General features: G+C 48.3%; 1 protein-coding gene across 1 annotated transcript in view; it reads right to left on the bottom strand.

The window, feature by feature from the left end:
- Nucleotides 1–27,545, bottom strand: part of Pde11 (Phosphodiesterase 11) — a 238,428-nt gene that overhangs the window by 153,352 nt on the left and 57,531 nt on the right. The window contains exon 2 of the mRNA XM_045756729.2: nt 20,863–21,049. Coding sequence (XP_045612685.1) covers nt 20,863–21,016 — 154 coding nt within the window. The 5' untranslated portion in view covers nt 21,017–21,049. The remainder of the gene's footprint in view (nt 1–20,862; nt 21,050–27,545) is intronic.

Below are 27,545 nucleotides of genomic sequence, written 5' to 3'. Positions count from 1 at the left end.
GCAGGTGTGGCCCCTGTGTGCCCGCAGGTGTGGCCCTTGTGTGCCCGCAGGTGTGGCCCCTGTGTGCCCGCAGGTGCGGCCCTTGTGTGCCCGCAGGTGTGGTCCTTGTGTGCCCGCAGGTGTGGCCCTTGTGTGCCCGCAGGTGTGGCCCCTGTGTGCCCGCAGGTGCGGCCCTTGTGTGCCCGCAGGTGTGGCCCTTGTGTGCCCGCAGGTGTGGCCCCTGTGTGCCCGCAGGTGCGGCCCCTGTGTGCCCGCAGGTGTGGCCCCTGTGTGCCCGCAGGTGTGGCCCCTGTGTGCCCGCAGGTGTGGCCCTTGTGTGCCCGCAGGTGTGGCCCTTGTGTGCCCGCAGGTGTGGCCCCTGTGTGCCCGCAGGTGCGGCCCCTGTGTGCCCGCAGGTGTGGCCCCTGTGTGCCCGCAGGTGTGGCCCCTGTGTGCCCGCAGGTGTGGCCCCTGTGTGCCCGCAGGTGCGGCCCTTGTGTGCCCGCAGGTGTGGCCCTTGTGTGCCCGCAGGTGTGGCCCCTGTGTGCCCGCAGGTGTGGCCCCTGTGTGCCCGCAGGTGTGGCCCCTGTGTGCCCGCAGGTGCGGCCCTTGTGTGCCCGCACGTGGCCCTTGTGTGCCCGCAGGTGTGGCCCTTGTGTGCCCTTGTGTGCCCGCAGGTGTGGCCCTTGTGTGCCCTTGTGTGCCCGCAGGTGTGGCCCTTGTGTGCCCTTGTGTGCCCGCAGGTGTGGCCCTTGTGTGCCCTTGTGTGCCCGCAGGTGTGGCCCTTGTGTGCCCGCAGGTGTGGCCTTTGTGTGCCCGCAGGTGCGCCCTTTATGTGTCCAGAGGTGTGGCCGCTGTGTGCTCGGAGGTGTGGCTTAAGTGCCTTTGAAGGCGGAGCATAATAGCAGGCCTGGGATAATGCTTAGATAATTCTGAGTGTGAGGTGAACCTTGAGTGTAGTGTGAGGTGCACCTTGAGTGTGGAGCGGGTGTTGAAAAGCCCAGAGAGGGAGGGGGGGCGGGCAGAGGACCTTACTGGTCTGGGTAAGTTGTAGAGTAAAGTAACTGTTACTTGAGTTTTGATATTTAGTAATTCCCACCATTGGCCTTTAGTGTAAAATGTTAAAATATATCAATGATTCTTATTAATAAATTCATATTAAAGTTAATTTGGCATTTTAGTTCATTTTTCCTATCATTAATCTTTGAGCAAACTATCTTGAGCTGAGTTGTCTTGGGTATTTCAAGTGATGCTTTAAGTGAATTGATAACATCTGAAATTATCAACAAGTACAGCACTTAATAACTCATAATTAATCTGTAATTATCAAGAGTAAGCTTCAAAGTTCTTGAGGTCCTCGTCAGGAGTGAGGGAGGAATGTGTCAGTAAGTCTACAGTGTAACAGTGAGGGAGCCGAGCGGACAGCACACTGAACTTGTGATCCAGTGGACCCGGGTTCGATCCCGGGCGCCGGAGAGAAACAATGGGCAGAGTTTCTTTCACCCTATGCCTCTGTTACCTAGCAGTAAAATAGGTACCTGGGTGTTAGTCAGCTGTCACGGGCTGCTTCCTGGGGGTGGAGGCCTGGTCGAAGACCGGGCCGCGGGGACACTAAAGCCCCGAAATCATCTCAAGATAACCTCAAGATGGTGACGGCAGATTAACATCAATTAGTGATCTTATATAAGTACACTGTTGGTATTCAACATTCACGGGAGACATCTCCCGTCACGCAGGGTGCAGTCTCCACAGATCTCCAGTATCAGCTCTTGATACTGGTAATGGCTCAAAAAAGGCCACCACCACTTACGGGCTATTCATGCCCGTGCCACCTTTTGGCTGGCTTAATCTTCTTCATCAATCATCAATCAATTCAACATGAGATAGTTCTATGTAGGGATGGTTAATGTCACACACGTGAGAGAGAGAGGCTGTGAGACCCACTGCCGGGGCTGGTGGTAATTTATCTCCATCTTTCACCTTCATGTTAAGGCTAATTATTAATGTTACAAATTAATAACTCTGATGACTGGCTACTGTTACACATTGGCGAAGGTAACATCGACTTCATTATAAATGGTAACAAAGGTGTTGATCATAATCAATTACAAAGGGGCCCATTACAAATGGTTATTACATAATAAGCGGAAATTGACCTGGTCACCTTAGGGTTGTGAAGCCGGGACAATAACCGCTCTTACTGCTCTCGTCTAAGATGGAATGACCTCATTCGTCAGCATCAGACCATCTTCTCCTCCTTTACTTCATCTATAAATTACCTAAATTGGAGCTTTTTTTTTTGCATAACTAAACATCAGCAATCCTGCTCCGGGTCGTGCTTCGGGTCGTGCTCCGGGTCGTGCTCAGGGTCGTGCTCAGGGTCGTGCTCAGGGTGTTAGCAAAGAGGCCATCGTCCTGGGCGACGCCTGGACGTCTTCACAAAGGGGCTCAAGGGACTGTTCCCACTTTTTTGCGCAGATTACTTTTCCAAGTCAAGAAAGGAAGGTTGGTAAGGGAAAGCGGTAAAGAGGTCACCTTTCTCACCGTAGCTGGCGTCTCCACTCACCGTTCACTGTCCCTGCAACACCCTTCACTGTTACCGGCGCCACGGGTGGCCGCCGGTTAGGGACGGGGGGCAACAGACAATGTACCCCCCCCCCATCCCTCCAGGTAAGGGGGTTGGGGCCCCCTTCAGCCTGGACAAAACACTGGACTGATGAGGACATGCTAGATTGTCACACCTGCCAGCTCTCCCACTACCTGCTTGATGGTGTTCTGGGAGTTCTTCTACTCCCCAAGCCTGGCCCGAGGCCAGGCTTGACTTGTGAGAGTTTGGTCCACCAGGCTGTTGCTTGCAGCGGCCCGCAGGCCCACATATCAACCAAAGCCCGGTTGGTCCGGCACTCCTTGGAGAAAACTATCTAGTTTCCTCTTGAAGATGTCCACGGTTGTTCCGGCAATATTTCTTATGCTCGCTGGGAGGATGTTGAACAACCGTGGACCTCTGATGTTCATACAGTGTTCTCTGATTGTGCCTATGGCACCTCTGCTCTTCACTGGTTCTATTCTGCATTTTCTTCCATAACGTTCACTCCAGTACGTTGTTATTTTACTGTGTAGATTTGGGACCTGGCCCTCCAGTATTTTCCATGTGTATATTATTATGTATCTCGAACCCGGGCCCTTAGGACTACGACCCCGAGCGTTGTCCCCTTAGCCCGGAAGCTCCCAGAGTACCCTGTGTACTCACCTAGTTGTGCTTGCGGGGGTTGAGCTCTGGCTCTTTGGTCCCGCCTCTCTACTGTCAATCAACTGGTGTATAGATTCCTGAGCCTACTGGGCTCTATCATATCTACATTTGAAACTGTGTATGGAGTCAGCCTCCACCACATCACTGCCTAATGCATTCCATCTGTCTACTACTCTGACACTGACAAAATTCTTCCTAATATCTCTGTGGCTCCTTTGGGTACTAAGTTTCCACCTGTGTCACCTTGTTCGTGTCCCACCCGTGCTAAAGAGTTTGTCTTTGTCCACCCTGTCAATTCCTCTGATAATTTTGTAGGTGGTTATCATGTCTCCTCTTACTCTTCTGTTTTCCAGGGACGTGAGGTTCAGCTCCTTTAGCCTTTCCTCGTAGCTCATACCTCTCAGTTCCGGTGTGTGTGTGTGTGTGTGTACTCACCTATATGTACTCACCTATATGTGCTTGCATGATCGAGCATTGACTCTTGGATCCCGCCTTTCGAGCATCGGTTGTTTACAGCAATGACTCCTGTCCCATTTCCCTATCATACCTGGTTTTAAAATTATGAATAGTATTTGCTTCCACAACCTGTTCCTGAAGTGCATTCCATTTCCCCACTACTCTCACGCTAAAAGAAAACTTCCTAACATCTCTGTGACTCATCTGAGTTTCAAGCTTCCATCCATGTCCTCTCGTTCTGTTACTATTCAGTGTGAACATTTCGTCTATGTCCACTCTGTCAATTCCTCTGAGTATCTTATACGTTCCTATCATGTCCCCCCTCTCCCTTCTTCTTTCTAGTGTCGTAAGGCACAGTTCCCTCAGGCGCTCTTCATACCCCATCCCTCGTAGCTCTGGGACGAGTCTCGTTGCAAACCTCTGAACCTTTTCCAGTTTCATTATATGCTTCTTCAGATGGGGACTCCATGATGAGGCGGCATACTCTAAGACTGGCCTTACGTAGGCAGTGTAAAGCGCCCTAAATGCCTCCTTACTTAGGTTTCTGAATGATGTTCTAACTTTTGCCAGTGTAGAGTACGCTGCTGTCGTTATCCTATTAATATGTGCCTCAGGAGATAGATTAGGTGTTACGTCCACCCCCAGGTCTCTTTCACGCGTCGTTACAGGTAGGCTGTTCCCCTTCATTGTGTACTGTCCCTTTGGTCTCCTATCTCCTAGTCCCATTTCCATAACTTTACATTTGCTCGTGTTGAATTCTAGTAGCCATTTCTCTGACCATCTCTGCAATCTGTTCAGGTCCTCTTGGAGGATCCTGCAATCCTCATCTGTCACAACTCTTCTCATCAACTTTGCATCATCCGCAAACATCGACATGTAGGACTCTACGCCTGTAAACATGTCGTTAACATATACAAGAAATAGAATTGGTCCCAGCACCGATCCTTGTGGTACTCCACTTGTTACTGTTCGCCAGTCCGACTTCTCGCCCCTTACCGTAACTCTTTGGCTCCTTCCTGTTAGGTAGTTCCTTATCCATTCTAGGACCTTTCCCCCCACCCCCGCCTGCCTCTCGAGCTTGAACAGCAGTCTCATGTGCGGTACTGTATCAAAGGCTTTTTGGCAGTCCAGAAATATGCAGTCTGCCCAACCATCTCTGTCCTGTCTTATCCTCGTTATTTTATCATAGAATTCCAGAAGGTTTGTTAGGCACGATTTCCCTGTCCAGAACCCATATTGATGTTTGTTCACAAACCTAATGTTCTCCAGGTGTGCAACCAGTCGTAGCCTAATTATTCTTTCCAGTATTTTACAGGGGATGCTTGTCAGTGATACAGGTCTGTAGTTAAGTGCCTCCTCCCTATCTCCTTTCTTGAAGATCGGCACGACATTTGCCTTCTTCCAGCAACTGGGCAATTCTCCTGACATAAGTGACTCATTAAAGATCATTGCCAGAGGCACGCTGAGGGCCTGTGCTGCTTCTTTTAGTATCCACGGTGATACTTTGTCTGGTCCAACTGCTTTAGTTGCATCTAGAGTTGTCAACTGTTTCATTACCTCCTCTGCTGTCACCTCTATATCTGATAGTCTTTCATCTAGGGTAACCCCTTCCAACAATGGGAGCTGCTCAGGCTCGGTAGTGAACACTCCATGGAAACTGGCATTCAGTGCCTCGCAGATTTCCTTGTCACTTTCAGTATATGCCCCCTCTGTCTTCCTTAGTCTTGTCACTTGGTCGTTCACCGACATTTTTCTTCTTATATGACTGTGTAGTAACTTAGGTTGTTTTTTCGCTTTGATTGCAATATCGTTCTCATAGTCCCTTTCCGATGTTCGTCTTATGTTAATGTAATCGTTCCTAGCTCTGTTGTATCTGCTTCTGTTGTCCTCTGTTCTTTGTCTTCTGTACTTCCTCCACTCCCGCCTGCTGGCCATTTTTGCTTCCTGACACTGTCTATTAAACCATGGGTTATTATATTCCTTCTTATTTTTTCTCTTTACCGTTGGTATAAATCTCTCTTCGGCCTCCTGGCATTTCTGTATGACTAGGTCCATCATATCTTGGACTGTTTTTCCTCTAATTTCTTCCTCCCACTGCACTTCACCCAGATAGTCCCTTATCCTCATATAGTCCCCTTTCCTGTAGTCAGCTCTCCTTTCCCAGATCACTTGTCCCATGGTCATAATTTTGAATTCCATCATGTAGTCAAAGACTAGGACACAATGGTCACTGGCCCCTAGAGGTATTTCATGCTCTAAATTCTCGATATCTTCTACGTTCTGGGTGAAAATCAGGTCTAATAGGCTCGGTGCATCTCCTCCTCTTTCCCTTGTGTCTTCCTTCACATGTTGTGTCAGGAAATTCCTGTCTATAACATCTACTAATTTTGCTCCCCACGTTTCATCCCCTCCATGGGGATTCCTTGATTCCCAATTTATCTCTCCATGATTTAGGTCCCCCATGATCAGCAGCTTCGCTCTCATTCTGTGGGCTAGTGTTGCTGCCTTCTGCAGTTCATCTATACATGCTTTGTTGTTGTCATCATACTCCTGCCTGGGTCTTCTACTGTTTGGTGGGGGATTGTAGATTACCATGATCACAATCTTCCTCCCATCTACTGTCAGAGTTCCATGTATGAAGCTTGTGCACTCATTGGTAACTCGATTTCCCAGGTCTTCAAACTTCCATTTCCGCTTTATTAGGAGTGCTACTCCCCCTCCCTGTCTCTGTGTCCTCTCTTTGTGTGTGTGTGCGTGTGTGTGTGTGTGTGTGTGTGTGTGTGTGTGTGTGTGTGTGTGTGTGTGTGTGTGTGTGTGTGTGTGTGTGTGTGTGTATAGTCACCTATTTGTGCTTGCGGGGGTTGAGCTTTGGCTCTTTGGTCCCGCCTCTCAACTGTCAATCTACTGGTGTACAGGTTCCTGAGCCTACTGGGCTTTATCATATCTACATCATACATGTGTGTACTCACCTATATGTACTCACCTATATGTGCTTGCAGGATCGAGCATTGACTCTTGGATCCCGCCTTTCGAGCATCGGTTGTTTACAGCAATGACTCCTGTCCCATTTCCCTATCATACCTGGTTTTAAAATTATGAATAGTATTTGCTTCCACAACCTGTTCCTGAAGTGCATTCCATTTCCCCACTACTCTCACGCTAAAAGAAAACTTCCTAACATCTCTGTGACTCATCTGAGTTTCAAGCTTCCATCCATGTCCTCTCGTTCTGTTACTATTCCGTGTGAACATTTCGTCTATGTCCACTCTGTCAATTCCTCTGAGTATCTTATACGTTCCTATCATGTCCCCCCTCTCCCTTCTTCTTTCTAGTGTCGTAAGGCACAATTCCCTCAGGCGCTCTTCATACCCCATCCCTCGTAGCTCTGGGACGAGTCTCGTTGCAAACCTCTGAACCTTTTCCAGTTTCATTATATGTTTCTTCAGATGGGGACTCCATGATGAGGCGGCATACTCTAAGACTGGCCTTACGTAGGCAGTGTAAAGCGCCCTAAATGCCTCCTTACTTAGGTTTCTGAATGATGTTCTAACTTTTGCCAGTGTAGAGTACGCTGCTGTCGTTATCCTATTAATATGTGCCTCAGGAGATAGATTAGGTGTTACGTCCACCCCCAGGTCTCTTTCACGCGTCGTTACAGGTAGGCTGTTCCCCTTCATTGTGTACTGTCCCTTTGGTCTCCTATCTCCTAGTCCCATTTCCATAACTTTACATTTGCTCGTGTTGAATTCTAGTAGCCATTTCTCTGACCATCTCTGCAATCTGTTCAGGTCCTCTTGGAGGATCCTGCAATCCTCATCTGTCACAACTCTTCTCATCAACTTTGCATCATCCGCAAACATCGACATGTAGGACTCTACGCCTGTAAACATGTCGTTAACATATACAAGAAATAGAATTGGTCCCAGCACCGATCCTTGTGGTACTCCACTTGTTACTGTTCGCCAGTCCGACTTCTCGCCCCTTACCGTAACTCTTTGGCTCCTTCCTGTTAGGTAGTTCCTTATCCATTCTAGGACCTTTCCCCCCACCCCCGCCTGCCACTCGAGCTTGAACAGCAGTCTCATGTGCGGTACTGTATCAAAGGCTTTTTGGCAGTCCAGAAATATGCAGTCTGCCCAACCATCTCTGTCCTGTCTTATCCTCGTTATTTTATCATAGAATTCCAGAAGGTTTGTTAGGCACGATTTCCCTGTCCAGAACCCATGTTGATGTTTGTTCACAAACCTAATGTTCTCCAGGTGTGCAACCAGTCGCAGCCTAATTATTCTTTCCAGTATTTTACAGGGGATGCTTGTCAGTGATACAGGTCTGTAGTTAAGTGCCTCCTCCCTATCTCCTTTCTTGAAGATCGGCACGACATTTGCCTTCTTCCAGCAACTGGGCAATTCTCCTGACATAAGTGACTCATTAAAGATCATTGCCAGAGGCACGCTGAGGGCCTGTGCTGCTTCTTTTAGTATCCACGGTGATACTTTGTCTGGTCCAACTGCTTTAGTTGCATCTAGAGTTGTCAACTGTTTCATTACCTCCTCTGCTATCACCTCTATATCTGATAGTCTTTCATCTAGGGTAACCCCTTCCAACAATGGGAGCTGCTCAGGCTCGGTAGTGAACACTCCATGGAAACTGGCATTCAGTGCCTCGCAGATTTCCTTGTCACTTTCAGTATATGCCCCCTCTGTCTTCCTTAGTCTTGTCACTTGGTCGTTCACCGACATTTTTCTTCTTATATGACTGTGTAGTAACTTGGGTTGTTTTTTCGCTTTGATTGCAATATCGTTCTCATAGTCCCTTTCCGATGTTCGTCTTATGTTAATGTAATCGTTCCTAGCTCTGTTGTATCTGCTTCTGTTGTCCTCTGTTCTTTGTCTTCTGTACTTCCTCCACTCCCGTCTGCTGGCCATTTTTGCTTCCTGACACTGTCTATTAAACCATGGGTTATTATATTCCTTCTTATTTTTTCCCTTTACCGTTGGTATAAATCTCTCTTCGGCCTCCTGGCATTTCTGTATGACTAGGTCCATCATATCTTGGACTGTTTTTCCTCTAATTTCTTCCTCCCACTGCACTTCACCCAGATAGTCCCTTATCCTCATATAGTCCCCTTTCCTGTAGTCAGCTCTCCTTTCCCAGATCTCTTGTCCCATGGTCATAAGTTGTTGGTCATGGTGTGTGTGTGTGTGTGTGTGTGTGTGTGTGTGTGTGTGTGTGTGTGTGTGTGTGTGTGTGTGTGTGTGTGTGTGTGTGTGTGTAACTGCCCACCACTGTAGGGTACTGAAGCACAGAGCCACAAGTGTGACAGCCTCGGCTCCTGTGCTGGGAATGTCACATGTTCCTCATCCTTGACAGTGATCAACAGCTGCAGATTTTATAATGTTTACATCATCATCATCATCATCATCATCATCTTCAACAAGTCTTGGTGTCCGAAGAGACATCTTGGGCAATTTCTTCTACTGCTTCATCACTCACAGAAATCTTTGTAGAAGTATTTGTACGTGAATAAAATGCAGCTTCTCTGTGGGCATTGCGGACATCTTATCTCTTCAAATAAGGTGTAGTGAAGGACATGGAGAATCACCAGGAAAAAAGAATCTAAAACTCCACATTACAAAAGATTGAAGTCAGTGTCTAAAGACCAAGATAATGTTACAGATATCACGCTGGAGATACTTGCAGAGCATCTTGTAATGTAAAGCCTCAGTGTGACAGTGTGAAGATATGCCACAAGAAGCTGGCCTTGAGGTTAAGCAAGTGGTGGTTTGGTGTGGCAGTGAGTGTTGTCCCTTCTTGGGGAAAGCCAGAGACCAGAGTTGCTTGGCATTTGGGACCAGCTCAACAAGGACATGTAGGCTGGTGGGCGCGGACTTGTACAAGAAATATATATGTGAAAGTAATTTCTAAGGAAGGTGAGACGTTCCCTCCAGGAAGGTCAGCCTTTACCCTCCTGAGGGAGTGATGGGTGCCAGGGCCCAGGAGAATGGCTGACCCATGCATCGCAAGCAAGCATTAACAACGGTCTTTTAACTGGTTGTAATAAGCAAGATGACTCATTGGGATCAGTGCTATAGGTGGGGGGGAGGGGGGGATGTTGTAAGTGGTCCTCTAGCTGTCGTTGACAGCCCGGCCACCATGTGCCAGCACCTCTGTCAGCTCCCTCTCCAGGCAAACACCTGCTACCTACCGTCAGCGACATCTTTGTGTGCCACAGCCGCCACAGTCTAAAAACCTGACCTGCAATACACTTTTGAATTTGATGTTATAGTCGTGACATGTCACAACATGTCACAACATGTCGTGAAACATGTTGTGCGTACCGTATATTACACACACGCTGTTACCTCTTATTTTGTTTAACTTTGGAGGGGTTGGGTTAGTTTAGGTTGAATTGGTAGAGTTAAGATGGGGTGGGTTGGGTTAGGTTGGGTTGTGATGGGATGTGTTAGGTCAGTTTAGGCTAGATTGGGTTGGGTTTAGGTAAAGAGTTGCGATGACGTAGAGTAGCGAGAAGTTCGTTAGGGAAGGTCAGGGTAGGCTAGGGTAGGGAAGGTCAGGGCAGACTAGGGTAGGGAAGGTCAGGGCAGGGTAGGGAAGGTCAGGGTAGGCTAGGGTAGGGAAGGTCAGGGTAGGCTAGGGAAGGGAATGTTAAGGGCAGGAAATGTCAGGTTAGGTCAGGGTCGGGTACTGGTTTCCAGGACCTGCTCTCAGTACCCGCTCTCCTGGGAAAGCGGGGTGAGGGTGTGAGTGAGGGAGTGGGTGAGGGTAGAGTGAGGGGAAGGAATAAGTAGAGGTTTATTTACACAGGTAGTTAGTATTTCCACCGTCCCTTGTTCACCATTCTGGCTATTATTAAGTTTTACTAAGGGGTCATGAATTCTCTGAGCCTCGGGGTAGGACGAGGAGGGGGTTGGGGGGGTTGGGGGGGGGGGAGGGGTATACAAGAGAAGGCGGTTTGATGATGTTTGTTCTGGCTCCCCCCGCACCCCCTTCCCCCTTCTAATACCCCCCCCCCCCTCGCTGCCTTGTGTTGGGGGGAGTGCTTAATACGAGCCTTAGTGTTGGTGAGTGCGTGTTCTCTCCGGCTGCCCCTCCGTCGGCGCCTTCTCCACACACCCATCGTCGCTCCCTCTCTTAAGATAAAAAACCGATTGCAAGAAGAATGAGAAGTGTGTATGTGCCCCCATGTAGTGCCTGGGAGGGGCGGGGTATGTGGGACATGGGGAGGGGTGGGGATATGTAGGGCTCATGGATGGGGGGGGGGGAAAGGAAAGGAAGGAAACTATCAGGAGGAAAGCGCCAAGCCATTACGACTATATAGCACTTGGAAGGGATCAGGATAAGGATTTGGGATGGGACCGGGGGAAAGGAATGGTACCCAAACCACTTGGACGGTCGGGGATTGAACGCCGACCTGCCTGAAGCGAGACCTTCGCTCTACCGTCCAGTCCAAGTGGTTGGACAGGAGGGGGGGGGAAGGAGGGGGGAGAGGGGTGAGGGGGAGAGAAGGACTGACCTATGAAAGTCTACGGAGAAGTGAGGTCGAGCTCTTTACGGCTCTGAGGGAGCCGGTCGGCCGGGCGGGCAGCACGCTGGACTTGTGGTCTTGTGGTCCTGTGGTCCCGGGTTCAATCCCAGGCGCCGGCGAGAAACAATGGGCAGAGTTTCTTTCACCCTATGTCCCTGTTACCTAGCAGTAAAATAGGTACCTGGGTGTGTGGCGGGGTACAGAGCTTGTTACTGTGCTTGGACTTTGACTGTCACTGTGCATTCCGTGTGACCGGAAATGTCATATCCATCGTCCTACTTTATCTGTTATTTCTCTTGATCCCTTTTTATGGATTTTACTCCATGGTCATTATTGACGTTGACTCAGTGATCACATTCAGTCTACCACCAAGGCACCAGGCAATGTTAACTTTGACTATTGCTTTGTCTAGTACTGTTCCCCTACACCCCAGCACTCAGCACCCAGCACCCCAGCACCCCCGTCAACCCCAACCTCAAGACAGTTCCGTGCTTGACCTTCAAGACGGTGAGCAGCAAGATGCAGGGCAGTGAGGGGTCAGGCAATGGGCACACACACACACACGCTTACCAAGCCAAGATTAGCTGAGAGCATCTCATAAAAGAGGGGAGACTGATTTACTGCCCCCCACCCCCACCCTCTCATCCGTGGGAACCAACTGATATATTTAGCGCTTTACGTGGGAAGTGGGGTGGACTGAGAGGGGGAAGGAGGGTGAGACAATTCACCACTGTTCCGCCACCAGCGGGTGGAAGGCAGAGCAGAGCCTGAATATGGTTGAGTTGGTGGAGGGAAGTTGTCGGGTTGATGGCGTTATACTGTGGTTACAACACCACAGGCTATGGTTGTCAGTCACGGTCTGGCACTCCGGAGTGTCGGAAGTGGTCACCAACACCGGGGGACATGTTGGTGGACACACACAACTGGACATGGTCATACACAACACAGAGCCGGTCGGCCGAGCGGGCAGCACACTGGACTTGTGATCCTGTGGTCCCCCGGGTTCGATCCCAGGCGCCGGCGAGAAACAATGGGCAGAGTTTTTTTTCACCCAATGCCCCTGTTACCTATCGGTAAAATAGGTACCTGGGTGTTAGTCAGCTGTCACGGGCTGTTTCCTGGGGGTGGAGGCCTGGTCGAGGACCGGGCCGCGGGGACACTAAAGCCCCGAAATCATCTCAAGATAACTATGCTAGACTCATTTTGCTGCTGAGATTCATCCTTTGTCAATTGATTAGAAAAATGTGTAAACATACTTATTCCATTCACCTCAAGTCTATTATCAATATTGGCAGTTATTCAACCTCTTCCTTCCTCCCTCTCTTATCTCCCTCCTAATTTACTCCCTCCATGCCCTCTCCCCCTCCCAGCCCGCCACGTTGTTTTGTTTGTCAACAGAGCGTGAGGGTGGGCGGGGGGGGGGGGGGGCGGGGCCCGGACTACGTGCACCTTCCCGCCACCCGGGGGAGCACAGCCCCCCCAGGTCACCTTCCCGCCACCAGGGGGGAGCGCAGCCCCCCCCAGGTCACCTTCCCGCCCCCAGGGGGGAGCACAGCCCCCCAGGTCACCTTCCCGCCACCAGGGGGGAGCACAGCCCCCCAGGTCACCTTCCATACCCCCAGGGGGGAGCACAGCCCCCCCCCCAGGTCACCTTCCATCCCCCAGGGGGGAGCACAGCCCCCCCACAGGTCACCTTCCGTCCCCCAGGGGAAGCACAGCCCCCCAGGTCACCTTCCCGCCCCCAGGGGGGAGCACAGCCCCCCAGGGGGGAGCACAGCCCCCCAGGGGAGCACTGGGCACGCGTGACTCACCACCGTAATAACACATGAACGGTTATGTGTCCAGTATCCGGGTGTGGAGTTTTCCTGCTTGAGGCTGGATGTTGAAGGCTGACATGAACCCACACTTATCGTCATACTTACACAAGCACCTTAGATCAACTAAGTCTTTCTAGCATTGCTATAAAGGTTGTCAGAGGCCCCCCACAACATCTGAACTTTTTGCCCTGACGTCTTCTGCTTGCAATATGGCCTACAGCCTCCAGAGGTCATCTACAGAGTGTTGAGATCAACAACAACACAGCTCATGCACTTCGCCCACTCTGCGAGGGGAGTGTACTCTTTGTAGGTAAAGCCTCTGCGACGTGGCGGGTCTCGGTCCACCGGGATTTAGGCAGATAGCAATTCAATTTCTTTCTTTATTATGCCCCCCATACCCATCCCGTGGGCGGTGGTGTAAAGGATTACAAAGGCACATAATCGGTTCAGGAACTGAACCCTCTAGTTCGTTTAGCTAAGCAAATAATTTTTGACGCTAGTTACAAAATTATTAATGTTGTATACACATGTACACACTCTCATAAATACATGTACATATATATATACGTATACATACGTATATATAGGCAGACATCAGAGCGCAACTTCATAGTCTCCTGAGACTGATGGATGCCAACTACATATATACATACACATACATATCTAATCACTTACACAAATACACACATCAATAATCTTTGTGTCACAAGTGATCAACAAGAGCAAGATACTCGAGTCTTATCAAAATTAATACTTGCAATGCTAGCATGAATATGGTTCCCAGAAGGAGTAAACAGTTTAATATGCGGGAGAAATATTGACCGATACAATTACGTGTATTAACATAGCTAATTACTACTAAATAATTCTATATACATGGCTTAGGGTTTCTGAGTTTTACAAAGCGTCATAGAGACAACTGACTAACCAGCGAGGGTCCCGCCGAGTCATACTTGACCTTCCCGAGGACCAGCTTGTCTTAACACTGGCTTATATGACTCTCTTCACTTGTGCGCCTTCCTATCACTCCCACAATTACAAAGGGAATACAAGAGTTACAGTTTGGATACTTGCGCGTCTGTGTGTGAGTGCGCAGGTACCTGAACATGGTACAGGTACTTGTGTACCGTGATGATCATGGACTGGTCAGCTGTATTGAGCAGCGCTGGGAGAGTACTCACTCAGTACTCGTGATATCCTCAAAATGCTTCTGGAGTCTACCAGTGCAGACTGCCTATCACATGCCTCTGTATGACTGACTATCCTGTGTGATGGGGATTTTATAGCATCACGTAGTTAGCTTTTTTGACACACTGTATTCCACTTCATATAGTCTAGGGCAGCTGCACTAATGCAGATGTACCTAATGTGTTAATAATAATAAAAATAAGTACTCCTAACCTGAGGTGAGGCTGTGGCTGACGTCCTTCACCAACTACTTTACCCAGTTTAGTGTCTTCCCAATTATCCCAGCTTGTTTCTCCATCTTATCTTGAGATGATCTTTTAGTGTCCCCGCGGCCCGGTCCTCGACCACGCCTCCACCCCCAGGAAGCAGCCCGTGACAGCTGACTAACACCCAGATACCTATTTTACTGCTAGGTAACAGGGGCATAGGGTGAAAGAAACTCTGCCCATTGTTTCTCGCCGGCGCCTGGGATCGAACCCAGGACCACAGGATCACAAGTCCAGCGTGCTGTCCGCTCGGCTCCCTTGTTTACCAGTCTTGCCTAAGGAAATCAAATGACTTGACAGTCTAGGAAAATACAATCTACCCAGCCTTTTTCTTGTCATATTTTAGTAACCTTGTCATAGCACTCGGTCAAGTTCGTAACGCGCGACTTTTCCTTCTAAATCCATGCTGACCTTTGTTATAAAGTTTATCCTCTCAGGTGCTTTACTATTCTCAAACTGGTTACTATCTCCAGCACTTTACATGGATCACTTGGTCAGTGACACCGGTTCGTAAGTTAGTGCCTCCTCTTTGTCCCATTTTCTTTGCTACTGGGGCTACATTTGCCCTTTTCCACAATTCTGGAGAGATTTCTCGTTTCGAGTGTTTTACTGAAGACAGAAGAGTGCAGGTGATAAAGTATCTCTTCAACTTTCTTCAATAGCCATAGTTATATTATGTCTAGCTCAGTTGTCTTGCATCTAGTTCCTCTGGGGAGTTTTTTTAATCTCTTCCACAATGTTATCCAGTGTTTCCTCTGGCCTTTCATCCCTCAACGCTACTCTCTATTCTGGTTACTTTGTAAAAACATTTTGAAATCTTTTGTTGAGTTCCTCACACATCTTGTTATTTTCTGAGACTTCTCCTTTGTCACTTTAACCTGATCACATGCTCTCTTACCACTGTTTTTCTTCTTTATATATATATATATATATATATATATATATATATATATATATATATATATATATATATATTTATTTATTTATTTTCAAGAGTTGTTACATTCTTGTACAGCCACTAGTACGCTTAGCGTTTCCGGCATTGTGGTAGAGTGGTTCTTAGTTCTTAGTTCTTAGTAAGTATTTCTTAGCAAGCATAAGAAATATTGCCGGAACAACCGTGGACATTTTCAAGAGGAAACTAGATTTATTCCTCCAAGGAGTGCCGGACGAACCGGGCTGTGGTGGGTATGTGGGCCTGCGGGCCGCTCCAAGCAACAGCCTGGTGGACCAAACTCTCACAAGTCGAGCCTGGCCTCGGGCCGGGCTTGGGGAGTAGAAGAACTCCCAGAACCCCATCAACCAGGTATCAACCAGGTAGAGGGCGGGAACAGAGTACTGGGAAGACGGGACACCACGAGCGTAGCTCTCATCCTGTAATTACACTTAGGTAATTACATAAATGATAGAGCACAATCGGCTCAGGAACAACAACGGTTAAATACCATTCACATGGGTTATATTTTACCAGTTATATCTGTCGATCAACACCAGTCGATTGACAGTTGAGAGGCAGGACTAAAGAGCTGAAGCTCACACCCTGCAAGCACAATTAGGTGAGTATACACGTCCAGACTGAGATCCACTAGATGTGGCAACACTGTGGAGGGCGGGCAGGATGACGTCATGTGTGGGGGGGGGGCGGGGCGGGGTTGGTAATACTGGTTGTGCAATGTACGGGACGGGTGGCAATACTGACCCAGGGACAACAACGCTGCCGGCCTGATCAACACTTTCTCTCCTTACTTACTTATCACCCGTTATTAACGAGTCAACTTAGGGAGTTATATTGACCAGACCACACACTAGAAGGTGAAGGGACGACGACGTTTCGGTCCGTCCTGGACCATTCTCAAGTCACAATCAACTTTGAGAATGGTCCAGGACGGACCGAAACGTCGTCGTCCCTTCACCTTCTAGTGTGTGGTCTGGTCAACATACTTCAGCCACGTTATTGTGACTCATCGCCTGCTTATGGAGTGATAATTTAACTATTCCGACTTCGAAATCTTTATGGAATTTAGCTTGAGGCTTAAACCTGTGGCTGGAGGTGGCTCCCAGAACTTCTTCTAGAGCATCCACGTGTTGACCACCCGTACAGGGGACCAGTATGTCCTTACACTTATTCCACTCATTTGTGTTTCCTCTTGTACAATTTTCACTCAATTTAAAAAGGCTTTCATGAGATCTTGAGGTTATCTTGAGATGATTTCGGGGCTTTAGTGTCCCCGCGGCCCGGTCCTCGACCAGGCCTCCACCCTCAGGAAACAGCCCGTGACAGCTGACTAACACCCAGGTATCTATTTTACTGCTAGGTAACAGGGGCATAGGGTGAAATAAACTCTGCCCATTGTGTCTCTCCGGCCTGGGATCGAACCCGGGACCACAGGATCACAAGTCCAGTGTGCTGTCCGCTCGGCTGTCCGCTCGGCCGACCGGCTCCCCTCCAAGGTAGGCTGTCCTAACCTACCTTGTAGATTCCCCTCACAATCTATAAAGTATATATGATCATATCTCCCTTTGTTTCTTCAATCATCTTGGGTAGTGAGGTCCAGTTTCCTTAACTTTCCTCATAGTTTAACCCCTCTAGCTCTGGCACCAGTCTTCTTGGAAACCTCTTGTCATTTTTCAATTGTGGCTTTATACTTTAAAAGGTGCGGATTCCAGGCCGGTGCTGCATAGTGTAGTATTGGTTCAACAAAGGCTGCATCCATTATCTTGAACGAGTTCTGATTTACGTTTCTCAGCGATATTCTTATATTGGTGAGTGTGCCGTTTGCTGCCTATATTACTGTGGGGCCTCTGGTGCGTGTGTGGCAACTATGGCAACTGTGGGGCCTCTGGTGCGTGTGTGGCAACTATGGCAACTGTGGGGCCTCTGGTGCGTGTGTGGCAACTGTGGGGCCTCTGGTGCGTGTGTGGCAACTGTGGGGCCTCTGGTGCGTGTGTGGCAACTGTGGGGCCTCTGGTGCGTGTGTGGCAACTGTGGGGCCTCTGGTGCTTGTGTGGCAACTGTGGGGCCTCTGGTGCTTGTGTGGCAACTGTGGGGCCTCTGGTGCTTGTGTGGCAACTAACAAGTACTTCTCTGTATCCTGTTCCTGCCAAGAACCAGCCAAGAACCAGCCAAGAGCCAGCCAAAAGCCAGCCAAGGCATCCGTTATCTGTTTCGAAACCTAACAATATATCTGTGACGAGGATGACGAACCGATAGCTTCCAAGGCGTTGTTTGGAAGGCGTCCGGAAGACTTCTATAGAAGAACAAAGTGAGCTTGAAGGACAAGTGAAGTATAATAAAGTCAGGAGAGCTTTATGTTAAAAAGTCTTCTTTTTTATGTTAAGTGCAATTTTTTTTTAAAATGGCGTTCTAAGCAGTCCCGGACAAATGCGTAGAGTCTTGGCCAACCTATATATATATACTTGCTGGCACTAGGCGCCAGACGGAGTATAAAGAGTGGGGGAGACACTTTTATTTTTCACTCTTGACCCTATGTACTCGAGTTGTGTACATCTGTATTCAGACTCGATTTGTGAATTGATTATTTACATTAACTTAGCGCGCCCAATAGATATACACACAGCATACTCCGAAGTGTATTGTGTGTGTAATCATGTACACCTGCCTCCCTCTACCCTACAGGGAAACACCCGTACACTACACCCACAGATGAACAGCCTTCGCCTCGCCCCAAGGACGGTCGTGAGAGGCGGGAGGGTAAGCCAGTATCAGTGGCAGTTGGAAACACTCGCGGTTATCACAACCACTACAAACATACCAGCTCAGGTGGCGGGCTCTTGCTTACTGTGCTGTGTGTGTGTGTGTGTGTGTGTGTGAGTGAGTGAGTGAGTGAGTGAGTGAGTGAGTGAGTGAGTGAGTGAGTGAGTGAGTGAGTGAGAGAGAGAGAGAGAGAGAGAGAGAGAGAGAGAGAGAGAGAGAGAGAGAGAGAGAGAGAGAGAGGGAGGGGGGGGGGAACGAGATACAATACAAGTCTAATAATTAGCCTTGACGCTGCACTCTATTATTATATTTTCGTTAAAAAAAAAATGTAGAGACACTGCGAACTCCGTAATGAGACACGACGTGTAGCCAGGAACGGTCACACCATTACTGTTTTCCAGATTATATAATATATATATATATATATATATATATATATATATATATATATATATATATATATATATATATATATATATATATATATATATATATATATATATATATTTATATTTAAGGGTGCCACTTCTGGTGCAACTGTAGGGACCCATAGCCTCGAAGAAGAAAATAAAGAGTACCGAGAGAAGACCTTGTGGGTTCTCTGAACGCTAATATTTTCCTCTCTTACCACCCCTATTTTTATTAATTTTATTTGATTACATTGCTACAGTTTACAGAAACACACACATATAATAATCTATATAATTCGTCCAGGACACCTGATGAGGAAGTTAACAATGGTTTATGTTGATAAATGTAAATATTGCGGAGATTATGTTGTGGCGTCGTCTAGCATGTGTGTGTTGTTGTGTTGCTGTGTTGTGTATACCAGTGGATGGGTGGCCGGCGGTGCCCGGGTCTCCCCCTTCTCCCCTGGTCCTCTTTCTTCCCTCTCTCTCTCTCTCCCCCCTTCTCTTATTTTCTCTCCCCCTGTCTCAGGCTTATCGATGTGTGTGTGTGTGTGTGTGTGTGTGTGTGTGTGTGTGTGTGTGTGTGTGTGTGTGTGTGTGTGTGTGTGTGTGTGTGTGTGTGTGTGTGGGAGTGAGAGGTGTGGTAGAGTTTCCCCTGGAGGCGGGCGAGCAGTTTACCGAGCACGGAGGGTTCCCAATACTGCTCAAGACACGGACATATTGGCCTCGTATGACGTACATTTTGTTTATTTTGGCGTCGTGAGTACACAACTATTCACTAAAAAAGAACAATAAAAACTAATATACACGTAATAATTCAGTCTAATGAATCATTCCGAGCGTTCTCATAGGGAAAGCTTGGCCCTGGGCCCGGGCTCGGGCTCGGGGCCACCTGCTTGCTTCAGTCATTTATTTCTCTTTAACATCTAGTTTTAATGGAAATTATTGTATTTATTCTTTATTATTAATGCTATTTTGCACTGGTATATTTACATCAAATTCTGACCGTTTGATTATTCGTCTCATTTAAATATCTCAGCCATTCTGCTTTAATGTTGTGATAGCCGTCAATGACATTGAGGTTTCTGGAGTAATTGATCTTGTGTTAGTGATATTGGTGAAGGTGTTGAGCACATGAGCGCGCTAGTGAGCACCTTCCATCCCCAGAGAGCCAACATATGTTAACAAATCCTCATAAGAGAGCCAAGCAATATGTTAATTTGGCTTGAACTAAGTTATAGCATAATTACATTAGTGCAGAGTAATGTGAGCCAAGTGCTCATCCCACACAAGTGTTACATTAACAGCACCACACGCTAAACCTATATTAAAGTTATCATTCATATTCATCACTACAAGTCGACACTTGCAGAGCTCCGAGTCCTCGTGATTTGTCATTGGCAAGTATTAATTGTTAGAGTCTCGGAGGATCAGTTTAAGAGATTTGTTTTGTTGTGTGTCTGTGTCTTGGAGTGTGGGAGCTGTGTAGCTGTGTCTTGGAGTGTGGGAGCTGTGTGTCTGTGTCTTGGAGTGTGGGAGCTGTGTGTCTGTGTCTAGGAGTGTGGGAGCTGTGTGTCTGTGTCTTGGAGTGTGGGAGCTGTGTGTCTGTGTCTTGGAGTGTGGGAGCTGTGTGTCTGTGTCTTGGAGTGTGGGAGCTGTGTGTCTGTGTCTTGGAGTGTGGGAGCTGTGTGTCTGTGTCTTGGAGTGTGGGAGCTGTGTGTCTGTGTCTTGGAGTGTGGGAGCTGTGTGTCTGTGTCTTGGAGTGTGGGAGCTGTGTGTCTGTGTCTTGGAGTGTGGGAGCTGTGTGTCTGTGTCTTGGAGTGTGGAAGCTGTGTGTCTGTGTCTTGGAGTGTGGAAGCTGTGTGTCTGTGTCTTGGAGTGTGGGAGCTGTGTGTCTGTGTCTTGGAGTGTGGGAGCTGTGTAGCTGTGTCTTGGAGTGTGGGAGCTGTGTGTCTGTGTCTTGGAGTGTGGGAGCTGTGTAGCTGTGTCTTGGAGTGTGGGAGCTGTGTGTCTGTGTCTAGGAGTGTGGGAGCTGTGTGTCTGTGTCTTGGAGTGTGGGAGCTGTGTGTCTGTGTCTTGGAGTGTGGGAGCTGTGTGTCTGTGTCTAGGAGTGTGGGAGCTGTGTGTCTGTGTCTTGGAGTGTGGGAGCTGTGTGTCTGTGTCTTGGAGTGTGGGAGCTGTGTGTCTGTGTCTTGGAGTGTGGGAGCTGTGTGTCTGTAAGTGTTGCCAGCCTACCTTGACGTCTGTAGTGTTGCCAGCTGACGGGAGGCGTTGTCTTGGCCAGCGGACGGTGATTGGACAAGGCAAGCCGAGGGGATGTTGGAGGTTTGTCCGGATTGGTGCACACCAGTGCTGGAATGACCAATAGGGGAGTCGGACGGGGCTCCATCCCGGCGTGACGTCACTCCCTCGCCTCCACCACCTGGCAGAAAAATTATTATTCAGGCTTCATGGAAACCCGCTCATGTGAAAGTGTCTGTCTGTTGCTGTATCATAGAAATTAAACACTTTATACTTATTCTCAACTATGATAGTCTTATATACTACTAAAACTATACATCAGTGGCTTCACACAAGCTTGTTCAAATCCAGATCCGATAATATAACGCGATGCAAAGTAAAAATGGAATTGTTCTTGGACCCGCCACCTTTGAGGAGAGAACTGCTGGCACCTCACGACACCCACCTGCCAGTGACGCCACCGCGGACTGGCCAGTCTCATCGTGGAGGTCTGACTTACAGCACGTGGACGGCTGAGGCACCTGGGGGTCTCATATTTATATATTTTCTCATTTCAGAGCCGAGCAAGTAGGTCTGGGGGTGACCCTACAGTGTAGTAGGTCTGGGCGTGACCCTAGGGTCGTGCCCAGCCATCTCCCTGACCCTAGGGTCGTACCCAGCCGTCTCCCTGACCCTAGGGTCATGCCCAGACGCCTCCCTGACCCTACCCACCGTTACTAAGGGTCGGGTAAAGTCTGTCCCTCCGCAGCTGGAAACACCCGCCAGACGGAAGTTACTCTCCCTATACTTGAGAGACATCCGCGTGTTGCGTGGGCCAGGCGGCCGTCAAGGGTAATGGGGTCTGGGAGTCTTTTTGCTATGTGTATTATCTGGAACTTTTGTTCATTTGTTCCATTGCTTTCCAAAATGGTTTATGAACTCAATTGCTGCCTTGGTCTTGTGAGCCAGAAGCGGCTCTGGTGGTCCAGATCCTGGTGGAGAGGAGAGAGAAGGAGAGGAGAGAGGAGAGAGGAGAGAGGAGAGAGAAGAGAGAAGAGAGAGAGGGTGAAGAGGGAAAGAGCGACCCGGGCGCAGCCGGGTACTCCTCACACTAGTACTTTTATAGATTAAACTCTTTTTCTTAATAGTTTAATGTTGTGTTAGTAAACACATTCTGTAAACGGCGTCTAATTTGGTATTACTTGATTTGTTACAGTTATAATGAGCTATTGTTTATAGGTTTCAAACATTAATTTATAGTTTGTGTGAGTGAGTGAGTGAGTGAGTGAGTGAGTGAGTGAGTGAGTGAGGTGGTGGATGCAGCAGCAGTCATCCCACCACAGGGTAAACAAAACCCTACTTCCGGGTCTTATAATGACTGCTCCAGCCATCCCTGGGGGGGTGGACCCATCCTACCTCGTGGGACTATCCCAGTGAGTCACGTATCCCCCATTACCCCCCCCCCCCTCCCCCTCCGGCATGTAACCCAGCATTAACTCCATGCAGGTTAGGACAGGGTGATGGGTGTATGAGGCAAGGGTGAGGCAGTATAAGAGGACGAGTGAATAAAGAGAGGAGGGAGAGGGGGCGGGGGGGGGGGGGTGAAACATTTCACCCCCTGATAGCTCTCTTTGTCTCTAGAGTGAGACATTGGGACCATTACTCTCACAGTCCTGCCAATGGGCTCCTATTTTACCATTAACTACCTTCTGCCTCCACTTGTGCATTTTGCTCACTTCACGAGGACAGTATAACACGTCATCATTATATATATCCGTATAAGGCTATTATCTATATAAGAGAGAATGTCTTTTTTTTTCCCTCTATCCAAGGCTGGAGACCAGACGCTGGTGGCTAGTCTCGCTCAACTTTGCAGAGGGAATGTCCTGGGGTGCGGGAGGAACATAGGGTGGTCGGAGTCGCCAGAATACAAGAGGGAACAGCGTGCCAGGGTCACATTCGGCACCCCCCCTCACCAACGGCGATTTTTTGGCACTGCCGCTGGCTACACCAAGTTCAATACGTTGATAATAATGTCTTCTAGTACTGTACATCATTATTCACTTATCTTGGGAAACTTATTATCAATTGTCCTGTGCCAGGTAAGTGGACTTACCTGGCACAGGAGCGGGGCAAGTAGCACGGGCTATGGTGAGCCCGTAGTGGACTTACCTGGCACAGGAGCGGGGCAAGTAGCACGGGCTATGGTGAGCCCGTAGTGGACTTACCTGGCACAGGAGCGGGGCTGTAACTTCCTCGTGATAACTGGGCGAGCCAATTAATACGATTTTCCCTGACGTCAGGAAGTGACGTCACATTTTCTAAGCTCCAAAAGCCGGCAGGTGTGTGGTTGAGGCGAGGCTGAGCAGTTGACGGACAGGTGTGGGGTTGTGAGGTGCGGCTGAGCAGTTGACGGACAGGTGTGGGGTTGTGAGGTGCGGCTGAGCAGTTGACGAGCAGTAGAGCAGCCTCACATGAAGTGGTCATTCCATGCGGTGGACACTATACACAACCAGCGGGTAGTCCACGAAGACTCCAGTGAAGAACCAGTTTTTTGACCCACACTCACACATTACGGGTGTGTGTGTATTACACACACACACACACACACACACATATATGTACACATATACATCTATTTGTTGTACATGTAATAGGTGGTTGAGAGCAGCAAGAAAGTAGAACTCGGACCTGGAAATCCTTGGAAAAGCTGTTTCTTACTATTATCATGAGGCGCGATCTAGACCCGCAACTCTCCTGATGACACAAAAACCGCGAGGAATTCTGTGGCGCTGGAAGTCCTTGACTCCAGGTGGTGGTGGTGGGGGTGGTGGTGGGGGAGATAGTAGTGGTGGTGGTGGTGGTGGTATTGGGAGCATTACCTGCCCCAACACTGGCCTTAGTGAACATTCTCCTTCGGTATCACTTCACTTTAAATGTGCGAGTATATGTGTGTGTGTGTGTGTGTGTGTGTGTGTGTGTGTGTGTGTGTGTGTGTGTGTGTGTGTGTGTGTGTGTGTGTGTGTGTTCACGTGCATGAACACTTAAGTTCACACACACAGTGCGTGAACTCGCTTATTTATACTCACTTATTTGTGTCTGCAGAATCGCCTCTAGTTCTTGGACCCGGCTTTTCTAAAGTTTTAGACTCCTGACCTATTTCCTTATCATTCCTGCACATTCCCAAAATCAGGTTGGGTTACCGTTACCTGTGGCGGGTGGCTACAGGTGACGGGTCTCCCAATCCTGAGCACTCCAGGTGCAAACTCTGTAAGCAGGAACTACGGCATAATCTCCCACACTACATAACCGAATGCCCAGTTATTAGACCTTTCAGACCCGTTGGCATGAGGTACCTGGAGCTTTGCAATTACTTTATTCACTCGTGTTCTTGAAGATATCCTTATATTTCACCCAAAATTTGCCAGTGCAGGCTACTGAACATATGGCCCTGTATGACTAACCATCCTGCGAGATGGGGACTTTTAGTACCACTGCTATCTTATTCACTCTTGTGTTGATGATATCCTCATAATGCACCCAGAGTCTGCCAGTGCAGACTATACTTATAACATGCCTCTGTATGACTGTATGAGAGAAGTTCCGGATCAGCCGGGCTGTGGTGGGTATGTGGGCCTGCGGGCCGCTCCAAGCAACAGCCTGGTGGACCAAACGCTCACAAGTCAAGCCTGGCCTCGAACCGGGCTTGGGGAGTAGAAGAACTCCCAGAACCCCATCAAGCAGCTATCAAGCAAGGAAGTGACTAACCATCCTGTGTGATGGAGGAGTTTTTAGCATCACGTAGCTAGCTTTTTGACACATTGTACTCCCCTTCATATAGTCTAGGGCAGCTGCACAAATGCAGATTACCTAATATATTAATACAAGAATATCGACGTTCAATGAACATCGACAACATTGACTCAATACTGAGTCAGTTTAGGTTCAACATCGATGTTGTAGATAGTCAACATATTTTACTCACTAGAAGAAGAACGGGATGGATTATATGAGAAAGAACAGGAGGGAGAATATGAAGGACGGGGGGTGAATGAGATGGATGAAAAATGGAAAGGAAGGAAGATGGGAGGGAGAGTGGGAGAGAGACAGAGACCCGGGTACCGCCGGCTACACTATCTAGCACATTATACAACATTATATCATATAGTTATTTAATACAATGCAGACTTATTCTCTCATCATGTACGTCCAAGTCTTAATAATAGCGACCATGTAGAGAGGTATCCACAGATGAATATAAAATGAATTAATAAACATATATCCAATTTTCCCCTCATATAAGTACAGAGTAATGATCATATATGAATTTGGAGCACTGATAAGAACACACTCAGCCCCCACGTACATGATAACACACTCAATCCTCCACGTACATGATAAGAACACACTCAACCCTCCACGTACATGATAACAACACACTCAACCCCCCACGTACATGATAACAATACACTCAACCCCCCACGTACATGATAAGAACACACTCAACCCCCCCCCCCCAAGTACATGTTACGACCACATGTAACTCGCCAAGAACAAGCCAAGAAAGTACTCGGGTCACAAACTCCTTCCAAGAACAGATCTGACACACACACACACACACACACACACACACACACACACACACACACACACACACACACACACACACACACACACACACACACTAAGACACAAAGTGTGTAGCAGCAGAGAACAAGTAACATGTCAACTTGCCAGGGAGGCTGAGGGCAGGTGTGTGTGTGGGTGGTGGTGCGCACTGGTGCTCCTCTGCCAAGGCCGGCCGGCTGCTAGGGGTGGGGGGATGGTGGAGGGTGGGGGGAGGATGGTGGGGAAACGGTGGACCAGTCTAGGGAAGGGGGGGAGCAGAATAATGACGACAACAGCAGAATAACAGAGGAGACGTTCCCTGGAGATCAAAATTTTCAGTCGTCAGCCAGTGGTCACACAGTGTTGTCAATAATCCAGCAACACTAAGAAATACAACAAATTGCTTGATCAAAGCGACCAGCAGGACTGGTAGAATTATGGAGCATTCTGTTAGGTAACAGGGGGCTCTCGCTCTGCTGGACATCCAGCTGTGGTAAGGCTCCTCTTAATGGTGTGGTTATCTTCACTGTGCCTCGAGAACCAGCCACCTGGCCTCACTGTAAATACACTTATACCTGGTGTCGATTGGGGGCACTAAGACGAACCACTGAAGTTTCGAGGGCCGGCTATGTGAGTGCCAGTTGTTGACACTAGATTTGCTAATAGGAAGTCACCCAAATGGGGAGCTGCTACTGCTGTAAGGCGAGCAATGTCGCATGTTGCAGTATCTAGGCACACTGCAGCTGCTCAGACTTTTATTGGGGCTGTTCCAGCTGGATTGCTTGTGGGTGGTTGATGGTGGTGGCTGGAAAGCTGGGGCTGAGAGAGAGACCCACCTACAGGCGCCAAGGTATAGAACTAGGATTGTATACCCTTGCCAGTTAGTCTAGATAATCCAGTAGGATTATCATCACCAGATTGTTAGGTGCTGCGGACGGGGACAGTAAGGCCGATACTGCGATTTGTGTCGCTGTGCGAACGCAGAGGATCCCAAGTCAGGTGGCAAGGGAGGCTTGTTCCCACTGTAGGTCATTGAGAATAAAGTTTAAGGCTTTATCTAACAGTGACTTCAGTATGGGATCGTATTAATATTGCTCGAGGTTATAGTGAGATGGCGAACATCTCAGAAAGTAGGTTAACCAGGGGAAGGACAAGCATTTGGTGGGGAGTGTAGCGTGAGCTTCAATGTCTTCAATCCTCTCATCCATCCTATTGAGGTCAGAGATCATCTTACCAAAGACTTCGTCGATGGCCTTCGTCCCCAAGAGGAGCCCCTAGGAATGTGCTATCTTCAGGTTTGGTTATACAGATAACAGGTAAAATATCTTTTATTTGATCAATAATGCGGCGGATGGAAAAGATTATTTCGCACTTAGAAGAGTTCCTAGTTAGGTCTAGATTCGCTCCTAAATTATTCTGATGTTCTCCAGTAGGGAGTCTGGGGAGCCAGCTAACTTACCATTGTCTAGGAACCAGATATTAAGCTCACTGGACAGATGTTAGAAAACTTCTTTAATGATTAAGCAGGAAAGTAGAGGAACAAGGGGGGGGGGGGTCACCGATGGACACCTCGCGAATCAACATAATTAAAAATAAATTATCAATTTGTTCAACATTAACACATTTAGGTACATCTGCCCTAGACTATATAGAAAACTAGCTACGTGATGCTAAAACTCCCCATCACACAGGATGGTTAATCATACAGAGGCATGTGGCCAGTAGTCTGTACTAGCAAACTCTGAGTGCATTATGAGGATATCTTCAAGAACACGAGAGTGAATAAAGTAATTGCAAAGCTCCAGGTACCTCATGCCAACGGGTTTGAATGGTCTAATAACTGGGCATTCGGTGATGTAGTGTGGGAGATCATGTCCCAGTTCCTGCTCACAGAGTTTGCACCTGGAGTGCTCAGGATTGGGAGACCCGTCACCTGTAGTCACCTGTCACAGGTAACGGTAGCCCAACCTGATCTTGGCAACCACTGTGTCGCACAGTCTGATGGACGTTTTGTGCTGCCCATAAAAATAGGTTTCAAATCTGAACAAATCATAGCTTTTTATACTAGTGTTTTCAGAACGTTGGGAGTC

This window comes from Procambarus clarkii, chromosome 53, assembly GCF_040958095.1.
Source record: "Procambarus clarkii isolate CNS0578487 chromosome 53, FALCON_Pclarkii_2.0, whole genome shotgun sequence".
NCBI lineage: Eukaryota > Metazoa > Arthropoda > Malacostraca > Decapoda > Cambaridae > Procambarus > Procambarus clarkii.
Note: the sequence above shows the minus strand (reverse complement) of the source record. Positions and strands in the feature narration are given on the sequence as shown.